The 19,936-nt window shown below is 43.0% G+C and overlaps 1 protein-coding gene across 3 annotated transcripts in view; it reads left to right on the forward strand.

Annotated features, from left to right (window-relative positions):
* Positions 1 to 2,402: 2,402 nt before the first annotated feature.
* The window catches only part of LOC146577190 (protein NLRC3-like), an 81,391-nt gene continuing 63,857 nt past the window's right edge, over positions 2,403 to 19,936 (forward strand). Inside the window, exons 1-9 of one of the 3 annotated variants that reach the window (XM_085252192.1) lie at positions 2,403 to 2,521; positions 2,777 to 2,878; positions 3,871 to 3,949; positions 4,111 to 4,297; positions 4,426 to 6,226; positions 7,140 to 7,313; positions 7,587 to 7,760; positions 16,232 to 16,278; positions 16,427 to 17,346. In XM_085252192.1, coding sequence (XP_085108318.1) covers positions 2,403 to 2,521; positions 2,777 to 2,878; positions 3,871 to 3,949; positions 4,111 to 4,297; positions 4,426 to 6,226; positions 7,140 to 7,313; positions 7,587 to 7,760; positions 16,232 to 16,278; positions 16,427 to 16,968 — 3,225 coding nt within the window. In that variant the 3' untranslated portion in view covers positions 16,969 to 17,346. Of the gene's footprint in view, positions 2,522 to 2,776; positions 2,879 to 3,870; positions 3,950 to 4,110; positions 4,298 to 4,425; positions 6,227 to 7,139; positions 7,314 to 7,586; positions 7,761 to 16,231; positions 16,279 to 16,426; positions 17,347 to 19,936 lie in introns of those variants that run through there. The other 2 variants (XM_085252200.1, XM_085252208.1) reach the window with 2 other exon arrangements.

Consider the following 19,936-nt stretch of genomic DNA (forward strand, 5'->3'; position numbering starts at 1 on the left):
TTTGCTGCCATCAGGAATAATTCTTCAAATATAATCATCAGTGTTTGAGCAGTTCTGATATCAGGGACAATCTAGACATGTGTGACAATACTGAACATGTCACATGACACACCTCAAACATCATGTGATCCACTCTCAGTCTGCACTTTCATTCATGACTTCAACAGGTTGAAATGAGCTTTGAAGAAACATTCAGTGAAATAAATCTTTCATGGATTCATGTGAGCAGCAGATGAACTTTGTACCAACAACATCTTCAATAACAGAGTCTGAATGAAGCTCAGGTGTTGATGCTGCTCACTGATTGGACGCTTGGTTTCAGCTCTGCTCTCAGTCTTTACTGCACAGGTGAAGGTAGAAAGTGTGACTGGATCTATAGACTGGAAACAGAGAAACATGCTGAACATTTGAAGCTTTGCAGCAGAAATGTTCATGTTACAAATACAGCAGAGCTGATCTGGGATCAGTGTGTTCACACCTGCAGCTACAACAAGGTTTCATGTCTCCACACGTCAGCATGTGAACTTTACTCTGACTCAGTCTGAGCAGTCAGACGGCATATTTTTAAAGTTAACACATCAGCACACACAGAGCTGAGCCCCTCCCACCTGTGCTGAGTTTCAGGTGGAGCCCCGCCTCCTTCCAGGAAGCAGCTCACCTGTGTGTCCGTGTTTAGTGTCCAGGTGTGGAGTGGAGCTTGTTGTTGGTGTGTGAAGAAACTGTAAGTTTGCTTTGTTTCCTCCTTTAACAGTTTGTCTTTAGGAACTTTACTGTTTGTTCAGCTCGTGTTTGATTTCTTCACACAACAAACTGTGTGTGTTTGTATTTCCGGTCTCTCCATTAAAGTCAGTGTGTAATGTTTCCTGGCTAACATCAGCTGTGTGCAGCTTAGTTCAGCACAAATCTGCCGCTCCATAGTTCACGGTAACGGACTCACAGCTGGACCAACGAGGCCGAGTGTGTCCGCCACTCTGAGCTACGTTCGTGTTTGTGTACTTGTAGTTTGTACTTTGAGTTCACTCAGAGCCCACAGAGGACGCAGCGTACGTGATGACGTCACAGCCCTTTACCTCCTTTACTGTCACTGTGATTAATATTTACACACGAGACACCTGCAGAGCTCTGACGCTGAGCTAGCACACAGCATGCTAACACTAAGCTAAAGCTAAGCTAACCAAGAACCCAGAGTGAGGTTAAAGCTGAGTAAACACTGACCCCAGACCAGCACCGTGATAAAGTGAGCTGCTGCTGCTGAACTTGAACAGGTAACAAAGTGATGAGCAGTCAGGCTGCAGGTTTCTACCTGTTCATGTTTCTACAGTAGAATCACTTTGAAGTGTCTTTGTGCTGTTTCATCTTTGATTTGTGTTCATAAACACTCAGAGAAACATCACGTGACCTCATCAGGATCTGTGTTGGTGTGTGGGGCTGTACCTCAGCTTTATGTTGTTACATGCTCATTTGTTCATTTTAACATCAAAGTAATGTTATGAGGAGTAATGAAGTAACGTACTCCATTACTTTTAATCAAAGTGTTCTGTGTAATATGTGTAATAATGACTGTTTTGAGTAATGACCAACACTGATCACAACAAAGAGGAAATGCCTCCAACATGCACAAACATTTGAGCCACAACATGCAGTTAATGTGCACAAATGTCTTTGATATGCTGCTCAGTGATGGTGGTGACTGTCAGAGCAGAGCTACTGAGAATCAATAAGTAATATCAATGATGGGATCAGAATCACTAAATTCTTCTCATCCCTGTCAGTATCATACATGTGCTGTATAATGTGATAAATGTAGAGGTGCTGGCTGTTCTCTCACTCTGCTGTTTAGCTGTAAAGGACGCCTCCCTGCCTTTGTCTCATTCATGACCTTTAATAGTCTCTTCTAACATGCAGAGATCTGTATGATCTGTTTCATAGAGTCTAACCAGCCTGTACAGGTAACAACAACAGTCACTGCATCACTGACACACAAACGTCATCTCTGTCAATAACAACATTCATACATGGAATAAAAACACATCAGTGGATCATTGCTGGAGCTGATGTTTGTGCTCCTGGTGCAAAGGCTCTCAGTTTCCTCCTTGAAATAACATCAGTGGTGGGTCAGCGACATGCTTTCTTTCCCTCTCAGGTTTAAATATCTGGGACTCTCCACCGTTTGGTTTTAGAGCTGAAGAAGCTTCTCAGATGAAACGTCTTCCAGAAACTTAAAGACGTCTCTTTTCTCTCCAAGCTCCTTAGATCACATGACCTGGATGACTGAACCTACAGACATATTGACCTGGTTTCATGGTCACATGACAGGTCAGAGGTCAGCGACTGTAACTCAGTTCCTCCTGTTAATGTGAACTCACTGAGTGTTTGTGGTTTACCTCTCAGACTGACTGAAGATGATGATGGAGGAAGAGGAGGACAGAGCAGAGTCTGCAGGGTCCAGCTGTCCGTCTGTGAGGAGTGACCGGTCCAAAGGTCAAAATCCAGAGTTCAGTGGTGAACCTGGAGCAACGAGGTCAGAGAGCTGAACTCACTGAGTAACAGAAATAATTCTGCACTGACATTATAATCAGTGTTGACTCTGGTTGATTGTCTGACTGTGTTTGTGAGCTGAGAGGAAATGAAAATGAGTTTGTAACAAAAATCAGTTTTGTCCAGTTTTCCTGTAAAAAGCTGAACTCTAATCTAAGAGGATGTTACTGACAGGAAACAGCTGCATTATCTGCAGTCTGTGTGATCACAGCTGCTTCAATCATGTTTGTGTCTGCAGAGGTCAGAGGTCACAGTCTGCAGGGTCCAGCTGTCCGTCTGTGAGGAGTGACCGGTCCAAAGGTAGCATTCCAGACTTCAGTGGTGAACCTGGAGCAACGAGGTCAGAGAGCTGTGATGACTCCTTTACATGTTTGTGTTTCCTGGATAAATATGACCTGAAACATCCTCAGATTGTTACAAAGATTCATTAAAAAGAAAACAATGAAAGAGAAAAGATCCAAATGTTCGACTTGGTCATTTGCTGTTTGAGGACAGTGATGCTCATATCTGTGGGGAAAGTGTGACCTGAGTGGGTTCATGTTTGTCTTTAAAGAACAGAGCTGCTCTGATTCTCTTTGTGTCTGATCTGTTAAACAGTCTGAGAGGTCACACAGAGACCCAGCAGCTAAAGCCTGGATCATACTGGCTGCTGTTACTCCATCAGGACAACACTGAACCACAGTGGTGTGGATGTAGTGGATAAATCCCACCATACTGATGCTCAGAGTTAACCACAGGGAACAAAACCAGATGTTACCTTCAGATTGTGACCTTTGGAGTGGACGATGCAGATTTCAATAGAGAATAAATGTTGTTGTTTTTCAGCTGTGAAGAAAGAATCTAATTTTCTGAACTTAAGAATTTATGATGCTGGAAACAACATGGAGACTATAACACAACATTTCCACTGTGTTCATAGAATGAATGTAAAACTGTCAGACATTCATTAAATATGCAAAATGTCTACAGAAGCATCAGAGGGTCAGACGTGAAGCACTCAGTGATTTTGATCAAATGACTCATCAGTTATTGATCTGTACTACACTGATCTACCACGTTAGTAAAGCTGGTGTTCTGGTGGTGGAGGGAGACTCGGATCATGTTCTGGTTTTGGAGCAGTGATCTGCTGATGGTTCAGTTTGATGAGCTTCTTCAAAATCATCCCTGACATCACCACTGAAAGGACGTCCATGAAAACAGACTGAAAATTACTGATATGTTCACAATCTGAGAGTTTAAAACTTGACAGACTTGATTCAGATGAAGTTATTTGAGCAGAAACTCCTGGATCTTTATCCTGTGTTGATCTAATCCTTCATGGTTCCTCCACAGAGTGGACCAGCAGAGCTCAGAGGTTCCCAGTGGTCAGTCTGCCCAGCAGCATCAAACACAGCTGGACTCCATATTTATGGTCTGTACATGTACAACAACTACTGTTACATCTGTTCTGTTCACAGTCATCTCCATGCTGCTCTTTGTAGACCAGTGGATCGTCAGTGTGTCCAACATGGATCTGATGTTTGGCTCCATGATTTCAGTCTGATTGGCTCATTCATAAATATTCTGTTCCAGCTGCTGGAGGACAACATCATCACTTTTGTGAAGAACGAGCTGAAGAAGATCCAGAAGGTTCTGAGTCCAGATTACCCAGAATGCTTAGAGAGTCAGAGGAGCAGCAGCAGAGAGGCGTTTGTGAAGATCACAGTGGACTTCCTGATGAGAATGAAGCAGGAGGAGCTGGCTGACCATCTGCAGAGCAGTAAGAGGATTTATCTAAAGATTTAAGCTGCTGGATAAATGAACATTTTCCAGAGATGGAAGATGGAGCAACATGTTTTAAAGATTAGTTCTTTTTGGAATTGAGTGTTTATTTTTCTTCTCATTCAGAGCTTCAAGCTCCAGTTTGTCATCGTAACCTTAAATCCACCCTGAAGAAGAAGTTCCAGTGTGTGTTTGAGGGCATCGCTAAAGCAGGAAGGCCAACCCTCCTGAATCAGATCTACACAGAGCTCTACATCACAGAGGGAGGGACTGCAGAGGTCAATGATGAACATGAGGTCAGACAGATTGAAACAGCATCCAGGAAACCAGACAGACCAGAAACAACAATCAGACAAGAAGACATCTTTAAAGCCTCACCTGGAAGAGATGAACCAATCAGAACAGTGCTGACAAAGGGAGTGGCTGGCATTGGGAAAACAGTCTTAACACAGAAATACAGCCTGGACTGGGCTGAAGACAAAGCCAACCAGGACATCCAGTTCATATTTCCATTCACTTTCAGAGAGCTGAATGTGCTGAAAGAGGAAAAGTTCAGCTTGGTGGGACTTGTTCATCACTTCTTTACTGAAACCAAAGAAGCAGGAATCTGCAGCTTTGAAGACTTCCAGGTTGTGTTCATCTTTGATGGTCTGGATGAGTGTCGACTTCCTCTGGACTTCCACAAAACTACAATCCTAACTGACCCTAGAAAGTCCACCTCAGTGGATGTGCTGCTGATAAACCTCATCAGGGGGAAACTGCTTCCCTCTGCTCGCCTCTGGATAACCACACGACCTGCAGCAGCCAATCAGATCCCTCCTGACTGTGTCGGCATGGTGACAGAGGTCAGAGGGTTCACTGACCCACAGAAGGAGGAGTACTTCAGGAAGAGATTCAGAGATGAGGAGCAGGCCAGCAGCATCATCTCCCACATCAAGACATCACGAAGCCTCCACATCATGTGCCACATCCCAGTCTTCTGCTGGATCACTGCTACAGTTCTGGAGGATGTGCTGGAAACCAGAGAGGGAGGACAGCTGCCCAAGACCCTGACTGAGATGTACATCCACTTCCTGGTGGTTCAGGCCAAAGTGAAGAAGGTCAAGTATGATGGAGGAACTGAGACAGATCCACACTGGAATAAAAAGAACAGGAAGATGATTAAGTCTCTGGGAAAACTGGCTTTTGATCAGCTGCAGAAAGGAAACCTGATCTTCTATGAATCAGACCTGACAGAGTGTGGCATCGATATCAGAGCAGCCTCAGTGTACTCAGGAGTGTTCACACAGATCTTTAAAGAGGAGAGCGGACTGTACCAGAACAAGGTGTTCTGCTTCATCCATCTGAGTGTTCAGGAGTTTCTGGCTGCTCTTCATGTCCATCTGACCTTCATCAACTCTGGACTCAATCTGCTGGAACAACAACAAACAACATCCAAGAAATCTAAATTATTTAACAAACTAAAACTTCAATCTCTCCACCAGGGTGCTGTGAACAAGGCCTTACAGAGTCCAAATGGACACCTGGACTTGTTCCTCCGCTTCCTCCTGGGTCTTTCACTGCAGACCAATCAGACTCTCCTACGAGGTCTGCTGACACAGACAGGAAGTAGCTCACAGACCAATCAGGAAACAGTCCAGTGCATCAAGAAGAAGCTCAGTGAGAATCTGTCTGCAGAGAAAAGCATCAATCTGATCCACTGTCTGAATGAACTGAATGATCGTTCTCTAGTGGAGGAGATCCAACAGTCCCTGAGATCAGGAAGTCTCTCCACAGGTGAACTGTCTCCTGCTCAGTGGTCAGCTCTGGTCTTCATCTTACTGTCATCAGAAGAAGATCTGGATGTGTTTGACCTGAAGAAATACTCTGCTTCAGAGGAGGCTCTTCTGAGGCTCCTGCCAGTGGTCAAAGCCTCCAACAAAGCTCTGTGAGTAAATCTGTGATCATGTTTATTTTTAAAATGTTGATTAAAAGTGGTCATAGATTTCTTCCATGACAGATCCATGTCCTAAAACCATGAGACAGCGTAGTTGTATAGTATAAAAGAAAAAAGGAGAACTTTTGACCACAATATTGTAACTTGAATGAACTTTTGATACAGCCTTTAAACATAAAATTTATGAACAGAATCGGTGACAAAGGGCAGCCCTGGTGGAGCCCATCACCCACCGGACTTATTACTATCCAACGTATTGCCGGCTATGCCAACCAAGCTCTTGCAGTGGTTGTAAAAGGATCGAATGGCCATAAAATGTTTCTCAGTTTTATTATTTTCAGTCACATCTGTTTTTGATTATTAACTGAATATTTTAAAATTCAGGCTTTTTATGTTATACAAAACATCATATTTTCTTATGATGTCTTGTATTGATTCTGAAGGAATAGTTTTCATCAGTATCGCAGATACCAGCCTGAATTTTACTTTGTATTGGATCAGAAAGGAAATCAGTGGCATCACACATCACTTACAGCAACTTCAGTACCTCTTCATTTTAATAAACTGGGGGGAGGTGCACCAAGATTCAGTATGAGATAAAGAATTATTTTTAACTGTAAGGTTGGAGAAATCTGTTGTTGGAAATTGGAAGAACAGGTCATCTTAAAAATCACTGCATTGTAGTTTTATTCAGGCCCCTTCAATCTGTGATCGCTGTTGCTTTGCATTGTAAATGCTACTATTACAAAAGTCACAAATATTAGTGTATGTGTGTGTTGTTGGGTAATAAACCAAAAGAACAGAATCTACCAGCACCTCACTGATTTCTGCTTAAAAACAATAAAAAAGCAATAAAGCTCTGATTTGTTCGGTTGATCTTGTCTCCCTTCCACCTTGATTTCAGACTGAGTGGTTGTAACCTGTCAGACAGAAGCTGTGAAGCTCTGTCCTCAGTCCTGAGCTCCCAGTCCTCCCATCTGACAGAGCTGGACCTGGGTAACAACAACCTGCAGGATTCAGGAGTGAAGCTTCTGTCTGCTGGGATGAAGAGTCAATACTGCAAACTGGAAACGCTGAGGTCAGATCAAGCAATATCGATTTTTTTTTCATCAATTAACATCATTTAATCAATTTCATTTGGAAAAAATTAACAGTGTTTATGTTTTGTTTTTTTAATGAATTCATGCAAGTCACAGTAAACTGCCACATTTGTCTTTTGTAACATGAGGCAATAAGGATTCCAGCATGTCCTGAAACAGTGTTGAAATATTGTAAATGTAGTAGCTCCTCATGGCACCATGAATATACTTTAACACAAGTGTTTCATGTCTTCTTGTCATCCTTTCTTCAGACTGAGTGGCTGTAACCTGTCAGACAGAAGCTGTGAAGCTCTGTCCTCAGTCCTGAGCTCCCAGTCCTCCCGTCTGACAGAGCTGGATCTGGGTAAAAACAACCTGCAGGATTCAGGACTGAAGCTTCTATTTTCTGCAGTGGAGAGTCCAAAGTGTACACTTGGGATTCTCAGGTCAGGATTCAGTCTTTTCTGATGATGATTTAAAACCTGAGTCAGGTCGATAAATGGCTTACTCATTTACAACAGACATGATTTGTCAAATCACCTTATATCTAACCCAAAGGTCCTGTGTTTTACTACTTTGATTTTTTAGTAAAACACAGGACCTCTTAATATTTATCTAAGAGACCATATATAATTTTTTTCCCTGGATCATGTGTGTACCCTCCTGGTTGGAGCTCCAGCAGCCTGTATCAGTGAATGGGACTTTAAATGAAATTGCTGCCCCTGTCAGGAAGAGGTCTGAGTGACACACAAAACAGAAAATATGAGCACTGCATGTGTCTGAGGCTACTCAGATACAGACCTGAATGAGACACTAACTTTGTCTCTGAGAGATAACTTTTATTATTAAATACACTTCATTTCTCATCTGTGTAGAGAATGTAGAGTTTGACATGCTAATATTACAAAATGAAAAATCACACTGAGTCACAAAGAAATTGTTTTGGAGTATTTATGGTTCAGCTGATGAAATTGTTCAAACAAACCAGTAATTTACACCGAAACAGCACAAGTGAAACTTTTTCGAGGGACTTACACTAAGCTTGTCCTGGTACACCTGTAGAGCCCAGCTTCTATGGACCATGAGCTTAAGTTCTGTGCTGCTCTGATTTATTGCCTGTGTTGTCTTTCAGTTCAGCTTTGTCGAGTCTCTGGTAGGATTTCTTTTACATGACCTGTGTAAAAACAAAACAGGAAACACATTAAGCTGAAGTAAGATGCACAATTTGAAAAATGGGGCACAAAAAATGTTGCTGCTTTCTGGAAAGTGCGTCTAAGAAGACCCAATGGAGAAAGTGAAGAGAAAAATCAAAGATTAAGAAGAAGAAAATGGCAGAGGCAGTTTCTCTTGGACTGCCTGCAGATGGGGTGAGACTCTAGAAACAGGGATGATTGGAGAAAATGCAAAGAGGCCATAGGATAAACCAGGAGATGAATACTCTGGTGTTCTGGGGATAGTGGGAGTGAGAGGGAGAGATGCCAGTAAATGATTTCAAGGATAAATTTGAGAGAATCAGAGCTAAGAAACCAAAGCAAGTGGGGAACTACAAACATATGGACAGACTCATAATTAGGCCAAAGACACATTAAAGCAATTATTACAGGTTTAGAAACAGGGATGGATATGAAGGAGCTTAGCATGAATTTGCATTGAGGAAAGAATAGCAACGAGCATCAGAGGAAACAGTTAGGAAAACTAAAAGGATGTACTGGCAGGAATACTGCAGTACTTTAGGAAGAACTACCGTATTTCCCAGACTACAGAGCGCACCTGAATATTAGCCGCACAAGCTAAAATCAGGGGAAAATCCTGTTTTGTACATACATTAGCTGCACCTGACTAAAAGCCGCAGGTGTTTCAATGTTGACTTATCATATGTAAGAGAATATGCACAAAGCGAATTGTCAGGAAAGAGATGGCTGTTTGGAGACACACCCCTTTTATTAATATTTTGAAAAACAAGTTATGGTACATATTTGCATAACTTTTTAGGTATATGTACAAGTAGCGGTAATTACAAGTAGGAAACATGTACTGTGCTTCATAAATGAGTAACAAATGTAGTACATAACAGTAACCTACAGCACACCAGAACAATTGATTCGGACTACCTTTTAGGCTCAGGTGCAGTGACACGGCTTTAACAAGAAGAAAAGTCAGTCATTCACCACCATCTTCCTGCGCACTAAAACCACCAAAGTCCTCTTCTCCAGTGTCGGAAACAAACAGGCTCAGGGTGGCTTCGTCATCCACTCTCAGCTTCTTTCCTTCGTTGTCACTTTCAAAACCAAAGAAATCCTCGTTGTCAGTGTCAGAGTCGAACACCCTCAGAAGGGCCGTGGCGGTGTCCTCCTCTCCATCATGCAGCATTCAGCCCTTCGAAATCTGTTGGTGATCGTGGATGTTTTCACACTTTTCCACGCTGTCAGAATCCAATGGTGGAGTTGGGCATAACTTGCTTTTTGAAGTTTATCGCCGCTCATCATCCAGGCCTCCAGCTGAACGGGTAGCGCTACTTTGAAGTTTGTTTTTCGCGCTACCTCGTACTGCACTACGTTGCCTGACGGATGGACATGTGACCAACATACCACTCTTGAACCCCGATCCTTCCGCCAGGCAACGTAGTGCCGTACAACAGCGGAACAAACAAAACAAATCCGCTCATGGACAATCCATAGAAAAGCCGCACCTGACTAAAAGCCACAGGGCTCAAAGCTTGTGCAAAAAGTAGCGGCTTATAGCCCGACAATTACGGTACACCAGTTCAGAATGTGTGGAGTACAGTTAAGAACATGAATGCAGACAGGAAACAACAGCAGCTGTTGTAAAGTAAATTCAAACTCCTTCATTAAATGCAGCTGGTTGAGTTGAAAACAATGGAGAATGATTGTGTTACGTTGTTTATTCTCTATAGAAATGGAGCAGGAGTGCATGCAGAGCTGGACGTGGGCTGTATATACATGCGTGTATCTGTTTTGTCTGTGAGCAGAGAAAACAAAGCGCTGGAAATGTCATATTGAAATGTTAAATCAGGAAAATCCTGGAGAAGAGGATAGTTCTAATGTTCAGTTTGTAATGTTGAATTCAACACAGCTCTTAAATGCATAAAAATGACTTCACCTGACGTCAGACTGAGCAATCGGATTAGCTACTGATATTGATTTAACCCTTTAAGACCTACCATAGAACCAAGTCCGCCAGAGCTTATATTATATTTTTACATGCTGTGGAGCCATTTTTGGGAGCATTTCAAGTTGCTATACATCAATACAACCATTACAGCCTAAATTTTAATAATATGTATGTATTAAGTGCATAGTAATTACATAAATTGCAAAAAAGTGCAATAAACTACAAAAAAATTGAAAATCGTTTTTGTTTTTTTAACATATATTTCTAGTTAGAGAAATTTAAGAGGCTTATCCCTCAAAACTGTAAATACAAAAAAGTTGCACAAAATAGTTTCCCACCTCAGGAAATTTATTTTGAGTGCCTTCATAGTTTTATTTTTGAAATACACCAATTTTTATATACTGCAGGAAAAACGAAAATAAATATTATACTGCAAATTTGCAAAATAACAGCATATGCATCAAAATAAACTATTTCCAGCAGAGCAATATGAGTCCTAAGCATATGTGGAAGGAAACTGTAACCTAGGACAAGCTGATGGCATAAGATGTAAATACAACTCCTCAGGTTTCATATGCAAAAAAAATTATTGCGCTAGCTCACGTGATTACAGTGCTACCGGGATTTAAAAATAGTTGCGCAAAACGGAGTGTGCCCACTCTGACCAGTTTTAAAGGGTTAAAGCAAGAAAATATGGTATTAGCATTAGATGCCAATTCCTATTAACCTTAAATTAGCATTACCTGCTAATGGCAGTCTACTTAGCATTAACTCCTCCCTAATGCAATGCTAATTCACATCAAATTATCTTTAGCTTTAGCATTAGCTGCTAGCTTCAGCCTACCTAGCACTAGCTGCTCACATTGTTAAAAGGGAAGAGAAAACGATATTAGCATTAGCTTGTAATAATTATTCACCCCTAATTAGAATTAGCCACTAATGGCAGCATACTTAGCATTAACTCCTCACATCGTTATAATGCAAATGATGCTAACTTGCATTAAATTAGACTGCTGTTATTAGCTAATGGTATTTAGCAGTAGCTGCTCACATTGCTATAAAGCAAAGGAAAACGATATGAGCATTAGGTTCTAATGCGTATTTGCCTTAAATTAGACGTAGGTGGGCAGCACGGTGGCACGATGGTTAGCACTGTTGCCGCACAGCAAGAAGGTCCTGAGTTCAATTCCACCATCAGGCCGGGGTCTTTCTGTGTGGAGTTTGCATGTTCTCCCCGTGTTTGCGTGGGTTCCCTCCGGGTACTCCGGCTTCCTCCCACCGTCCAAAGACATGCAGCTTGTGGGGATAGGTTAATTGGATAATCCAAATTGCCACTAGGTGTGAATGTGCGAGTGAATGTGAGTGTGAATGGTTGTCTGCCCCTGTGTGTTAGCCCTGCGACAGACTGGCGACCTGTCCAGGGTGTACCCCGCCTTTCGCCCTATGACAGCTGGGATAGGCTCCAGCGCCCCCCGTGACCCTGAAAAGGATAAGCGGAAGCGAATGGATGGATGGATGGATGGATAGACGTAGGTGCTAATGGCGGCCTACTTAGCATTAGCAGCTCAGATGTTGTAATGCTAGGAAAAAGAGTGTTAGCATTAGCCGTTCACAATGTTATAAAGTTAAGGGAAATAGTGTTAGCATTAGCTACTCACATTGTTAAAAAGTGTTAGCATTAGTGCATAATGCTAATTCACATCAAATTAGCATTAGTTAATAACGGCAGCCTATTTAGCATTAGCAGATAATGTTGACCTTGGCCCACTGGAAAAGTTCAGAACTAAAGATTTAGGAGTGTTTCTCGATAGCTCTTTCTCATTTGAGAAACAAATGAATTCTGTTATTAAAACCAGCTGTAAGGTTTATATTGTTGATTGTCATTTATGCTTAGAAATATTTACTCATATATGCTTAGAGTTGTATAATCGATTGCATGATGATAGAGGTTTGATCCTGAGTAGTCTGTAAAGACTCTGTGTGCCTTCCAGAGTGCTCTGGCATGCACACACCACTTGGGGCCATGAGAGAGGTCGTACCCTCTCTTACTGATTTATGGTGTAGGACAGGGGTCTCAAACTCAATTTAGCTGGGGGCCGCTGCAGGCAGAGTCTGGGTGAGGCTGGGCCGCATTAGGCTTTCCACAAGAAAGGCATGGTTAAAAAATTCCAATCTTCTCAAATCTCTTTATTTTTATTTTTTAACACAAAATATGAAAAATGAATAAACAAATTAAGAATTAATAAGAAAATAAATCAATCTGTAATACATAAATAAAACAATAATAAGATATTTTTAGTCAGTGAACTTGTGTGTTTCTTTCAGTCTTCTATATCTGCTGTGTTTAGATTGAAATGTCTGTATTAACAGTTCTATAACCTTCTTCTGAACATGAATGGAACACTGGAGAAAATGAACTGTTCTTCTGAACATGGCTTCTCTTGCCTACTCCTTGCTGCTAGAGACCTGGCAGCGTTTCCTCTCGCATAGCCGAGCCAGATTTGGCCTGAGGGAGGAAGCAGTTGCGGCCCTCAGTATGTCTTGAAGATGATCATCCGTAAGTCTGGACCTGTACTTGGACTTATTGAAGTTCAAAGTGGAGAAGAGCTTTTGGCACAAGTATGTGCTACCAAAAAGGCACATGGTCCGCTTGAACATTCGGGAAAGCCGAGGGAAACTAGGGCTCAAGTCTCTCAAAAATTGTCCAAGCTTGTCTGCTTTTCCACTCACCTCCCTGAACTTTGCTTTGAGTTCAGAGTTGCACTGCAGCTCAATGAGCTCCATTTGAAGCACAGAAGGGGCATCTTGCACATCAAAGGAGAAGGGGTCCGCAAAAATGTGAAAGGTGGCTCTGTGTGTCTTGAAGTCAGCAAATCTGTGATCAAATTCCTCCTGTAGCCTCAAAATGACATCAACATACTTGTCAGCACTGAATGGTGTGCCTGCATCCACGAGTGCCTTGCATGCTGGGAAATGGCAAAGGTTTGTCTGAGAGAGCTGAGCTTTCCAGAGCGCCAGTTTTGTGGAGAATGCTCTCACGTTGTCATAGGCAGCACTGACAAGTTGCCCCTGGCCTTGTAACGTCTTGTTCAGTACATTAAGCTCATGTGTCATATCAACAAGAAAAGCTGAGTCCATGAGCCATTTGGGATCAGTTAGCACAGGAACACTAACTCCATCCTTCTCCATGAAGGCTTCACTTCTGCTCTCAACTCAAAAAGTCTCTTTAATACATTTCCCCTGCTGAGCCAACGTACCTCAGTGAAGTCGAGCACATCCCCATATTCTGACTCCATTTCCTCTAAAAAAGCACAGAACCTTCGGTGCTTTAAGCCCCTGGATCTGATTTGGTTGATGCATTTCACAACAATAGACATCACATTGTCAAACTTCAGGCATTTGCTGCAAAGGACCTGCTGATGGATGATGCAGTGCAGAGCAATGGCCTCCTCCACGCCTTCCTCTTCCAGTTTGTTTTGTGCCACCAGTCCATGTTTCCTCCCTGTCATTGATGGCGCTCCATCTGTTGTTATTCCAACAAACCTCTTCCATGGCAAACCAACATTCTCAATGGCATCACACAGCTTGTAAATATCTGCTGAGCGGTGGTCTGGCCATGCATTGGAATTACTGTGAGCAGCTCCTCCATCACTTCAAAACTGTCATCAACACCACGGACATACATTGGGAGCTGGGCAGTGTCGGTGATGTCTGTGGTCTCATCAAGAGCGACTGAGTATACACTGAAACATTTGGCTTTCTCACACAGTTGGTCATAAATGTCACTTGACAGGTCAGAAATGCGATCTGCTGCGGTGTTGGCAGAAAGGCTGATGTTGCTAAACTGACCTTTCTTTCCCGGACAGACTATATTTGCAGCCTGCAATATGCACTTTTAGACAAATGCACCTTCTGTGAATGGCTTCCCTGCTTTAGCAATCATTTCACTAACCACGTGGCTCCGACTGCTGCATTATTCTCTTTGGTTGCTTTCTTGGAGAAATCTTGCTGCCTCAGTAGATCTGTTTTAAGACTGGCAACCCGGTTCGCTCTCTCGTCTCCCTGGTATTTTGCATCCAGCTCAGCATGTCTAGTTGTGTAATGACGTTTCAAATTGTATTCCTTGTGCAGCGCAACTTTCTCTGTGCAAATAAGACAGGTCGGGGTGCCCCTGTGCTCAACAAAGAAATATTGCATTTCCCACTTTTCCTGAAATTGTCGGTGCTCATCACCAACCTTTCTCTTCACCGCAGGCTTTGAAAAAGACATGTTTGGGGCTATGTGACATTTATAATTCTACTTGGTGTCACTGTCGCATTGAAGTTTCAATCAAGCGTTTAGCCGACGGACGGGGAACGTCTCAACGCGTAGAGAACGTCATTTCTGCTTCTTTTTCTTGCAACCGTAGCACGGCGATCGGCAGATAAAAAGCCGGTAGCAGTTGTTACGAAATCAGTTTTACCCCGGTTCTTTTTATTCCTCGAGCATCCAGAGATGGCACCGGACTCAGTAGTCATTTTTACAAAATCTTTATTCATCTTTATTCATCTTCATTTAAGCATGCACTTCTAGAAGGGAAGATGAGGCCGGTGTCCCTCTGCAAAAATCTTCACCCCTTTGTTAGTTACAGCCAGCTTTATAGAAGTGACCCCATTATAAAACCCCCTACGGTGTGCTGCAAACTCTGTCTGTGTCTATGTGCACGAGCACGTGAATGCCTACATGTGCACGTTCCCACGTGTCTATGTGAGTGTAAAGTGTCATACATTATCAAACTAACATTACATTTTCATATTAAGGTGGGGCCAAAAACTATCGTCCTGCGGGCCACAATTGGCCCGCGGGCCGCGAGTTTGAGACCCCTGGTGTAGGAGGACACCTGCTCTGTGTCTGGTTAAGTATAAGAGCCCTTTGTTAGGGGGACCGCTGGACTCTTAGCACCAGCTTTGGGGTCACAGGGTCACATCTGGAACACACACACAGACACACACACAGACACACACACACACACACACACACGCACAGACACACACACGCACACACACACACACACTATGCACAGACTGGTACTCTTTGTTCATACCTGTGTAAGACGTCATAATGAACTTGTGCATATTCATGTAAGCTCAATAAAGAGCAGTGTTACGAGGGAGCAGACGAGAGCGACTGAGGTCAAGTGAAGGAACGGCGCTGTCACAGTTCTCTCCCTCATCAATTGTCTGGTTCCAGCGGTGGGTCTGTGCTAGACGACCCATCACCAGCTTTTTCCACTGGTTACCAGTACGTGGTAGAATCCACTTCCAGATCTGGTTGTCTTTAAATCTGTGAATGGATTGGCTCCATCTTATCTCTCTTTAACAAAAGAATCCAAGTGGAGCCCTCAGGTCTGCAGATAAGCAGCTTCTGACCAGAACTAGACGTAAAAACAGAGGTGAGCTTTATCGATGGCTGCAGCCAAACTCTGGAACAGTCGCCCTTCACATCAGGTCGTCACCAACACTGGACATTTTTAAAAGCCGGTTGGAAACACATTTGTACTCTGTAGCTTTCAATCCTGACCAGTCTTTATAGTCATTACTGTGTATGTTTCCTATTTTCTCTCTACTCTGTGCAGCACTTTGGCTCAAGCTGTTTTTAAATGTGCTGATAAATAAATGTAGATTTCTTTGAATAAAACAGTGGAGCCGAGCTTTGAGCTCAGTGTGTAACAGTGTGTGTGTGAGAGCCATGTAATGTCCATGTGTGCATGCTGACTATGCTGCTCTGACCCCCCTCCTCCTTTCAGGGTGGAGCCTGCTGGAGTCCGATGGTTGAGACCAGGTCTGAGGAAGTGTAAGTGTGTTTTTAATGGGATTCATGAAAACAAAGCAGCACACATTCAACCATCTTCATCATGTCAGGAGTCATCATCAAAGTGTCAATCAATGAACAGATGATGGATCAATAACTGCAGCTGGATTGTGTTTGTTCTCTCCATCAGATTCCTGTCAACTCACAATCGACACAAACACAGTGAACACAGAGCTCCAACTGTCTGACAACAACAGGAAGGTGACACGTGTGGAGGAGGTTCAGTCATATCCTGATCATCCAGACAGATTTGATGGTTGGCCTCAGCTGCTGTGTAGAAATGGTCTGACTGGTCGCTGTTACTGGGAGGTCGAGTGGAGAGGAGACGTTTCTATATCAGTGAGTTACAGAAGCATCAGAAGGAAAGGAGGCAGAGACTGTGTGTTTGGATACAATGATCAGTCCTGGAGTCTGTACTGTGATTATAATGGTCCTCGTCATGTCTGGCACAATAAGATACAAACATCCATCTCCTCCTCCTCCTCCTCCTCCTCCTCCTCTGTCTCTAACAGAGCAGCAGTGTATGTGGACTGTCCTGCTGGCACTCTATCCTTCTACAGAGTCTCCTCTGACACTCTGATCCACCTCCACACCTTCAACACCACATTCACTCAAACTCTTTATCCTGGGTTTTATGTCTGGTCTCCTGGTGCCTCAGTGTCCCTGTGCTGAGTGGAGTGTAAAGAGTGTCTCCTGTTACAGAAACACTCTGACTGTTGAACAGATAGTTCAGTCTGTACATGTCTGTCTCTTTCACTCACAAACACGTTTTCAGATTCATGGATTCAATCAGTTGATGTTTGAAACTCTTCTAAATGATTCCTTGTAAACTTCTTCAGTCACAAACAAACAGGAAGTGATGTCACATGTGTTCCTGTCCACACAGCAGAATGAGTCTATTGCTGACAGTGATGTACAAACAGAGTGAGCATTTCTGAGGCCCAAAATAAACTGAGTAGTTCACTGAATGAACAATGGACTGTGAGCTCAGTTCCTTCATCATTAGTATGGATTATATATGTATATGTATTATATTAGTATCATATATATCAGGTGCTGCTGCTTTCAGTCATTGTGCAAATGTGCTGTTTGTAAGCTTGTAAAGCTGCAGTCAGCTGAGACTGAAGAAGTCACCTGATCAGTGAGCAAACGTTTCTGAAAACGTCCAGATGAACAGAATCAACCTTTTGGGATCAGCCAGCAATGCAGCATCATTGTTGTTCAGCTTCAGAGGTTTGCAGGAATGAACTGATGACCAGAAACAGCTGCAAAGTCCAAGAAAATACCAGCTGGAGTTCAGCTGCATTTGAAGAAGTCAAAGAAAAGTAAGGATGGCAAAGGGCGACGTTTTCTTCCAAAGAGCTGCAAACATGGTCGACGCCTCATTAGAAGAATCATCTGGACATTTGTGAGGAACTCTAACCAAGAAAGCAACGTCACACAGATCCAACAGACAGTTTCCATGACTGCAAGTGTTGAGTGGAAAAATGCTACATTGCATTATTGCATCCTCTCACCACAGGAGGCGCTGTTGGCACCACTGATTGCTGATCAGCTGTTCTCTGATGATCTGATTGATACTGTGAATAACGGGACTCACTGAACTCTGTGACACAGTGAAGATTACAGAGTTTAACTTCAACATCTGACTGACGTCACACAGACAGAAGGATGAACCAGTGAGGCACAGAACACAGTTACTGGAGATACTGGATCAGCTCCATGTGAACCTCTGATGGAGAAGCTGCTGAGCCAGAGAAACATCAGGACATGACAGCAGCTGCACTTATCTAACAACATGTAGCAGAGCTGATCTATGTTAGAGGATCTATCACAGCAGCTGAAGCCAAAGTCCAACACTGGATACCAGCTGAGCCTGTGCTGAGTGTAGTGTTACAGGAAAAGGGCAGAAACACTGGTAGCTCCCAGTGATGCTGACTGGGGCACAGAGCTGAATGATGCAGCATCAGGACACTGTTTCAGTCTGACTGACAGAGAAACCTGTAGCTGTATCTACATGTGAGGCAGAGGCCACACAAGCAGCTTTCTATCTTTCACAGTGACTGAGATCTTCAGTGGGGGTGGACATGCTCCTGTACAGACCTCTGAGGAGAACCAAGGTGCAGTCAAAGAGTCCAGTCTGTCCTCACAGATGTGAACATGTGCTTTCATCAGGTCTGCTGTCAGCTAGCAGGCTCACATCAGAATCACTGTTCCTGAAAAACACAGTCTGTGTGACATCATCAGTCAGCTGATGGTCCCAGATCTGAATGGTTTCTGTCTCTACTGAGGAAGTCAGAGAATATCACTGAGGTGTGGATCAGGTCTGAGTGAGCTGTGGAGGGACAGCTTTAAACAGTCCACAGGTCTCACGTCCTGCTCAGTCTGGTAGCAGATACCTCGTATTGTTCCAGATGTGCTGACATCAGCAGCAGCACAGCTGTGTGATACCATGAATCTCAGTTATTGATCCAACACACAGTAAATACAAAGATCAGGATTTCTGAGAGTAATCATTATGAGTCTGAACACATGATCACTGAATGTTAGTCTCCACAATAATAAGCTAACACAAGCAAACACAGCTTTCAGCTCTTATTTTGAAACTGGCTTATTTAGAGAGCTGTGATGTGAGCGTGCCTGGCTCTGAGGCACTTGGGTCAGCCTCTGTTGTTTAGAAGTGTTACAGACTGTGAATGACACAGACCTGTCAGTTTCCATGTTTGTCTGTAACACAGCTCAGGGCTCCATGCTGAACGCATCCATCCAGTGTTATTGATCCAGGACTGATACCAGCATTGGGATCAATACTACAACACACAATCACATGTGTCCACGTGATGTGTTTGACCAGCTTTATTCATTAATGATCAATCAGCTTATTTACTGCATCTGAGTCCAGCTTCATTTAAATGATCCAACCATGAAAATGACATCAGTCCTACAGAAGCACTTCATGCTAACAGGAAGTCATTGATTAAGGTGGAATAACACAGAGACACAACCACTCACAGCTAACCTGACCCCACTAACTGCATGTGTTTGGACTGTGGGAGGAAGCCGGAGTACCGGAGAGGACGCACACAAACACGGGAGAACATGAAGCTCTGAAACAAAGATGGTGGATTTGACCTCAGGACCAGGCGGGGTTACGGGGGTCATGACCCCCCAATAATAGATCCAGCTACACTGAAACTGTCAATTTCATTTACTTTTCCTGTTTTAAAGCTATCAGGCTGCTTTGTGGCTCACTCAATACTAAACTAAGATACTTTCAGTGTGAATCATTTGCAGGAACACAGGCAGGATTTAAAGTGCAGAACTTTACAGTCTCTGTCTCAAAGTTGGTCTGAACATGCTAACAGCTCTTTGTTTTTTTCAGTTTTCACTGGTTTGATGTAATGAAAGAAATTTTAAAGAAGCAGACGATTGTTGTTATTTTAGTTCTATAGTTTCATAAATCGTGGTGTGGATCTAAGTCAACATTCAGAATAAATAAGATAATACAGCACTTTGATGGTTGCCTTTGTATTTTCCCAGCAGTGCTCAGGTTGGTTCTCGGCTACATTTACATACAGATGTTAATGTGTTCAGCAGCTGGACTCATCTGAGGAAGGAACATTGGAAAGGTGCTCAGTGC

Source organism: Mchenga conophoros, linkage group LG3, assembly GCF_057382185.1.
Source record: "Mchenga conophoros isolate Kocher_MC1m ecotype Shallow Benthic linkage group LG3, M_conophoros_male_GT1.1, whole genome shotgun sequence".
Classification (NCBI taxonomy): domain Eukaryota; kingdom Metazoa; phylum Chordata; class Actinopteri; order Cichliformes; family Cichlidae; genus Mchenga; species Mchenga conophoros.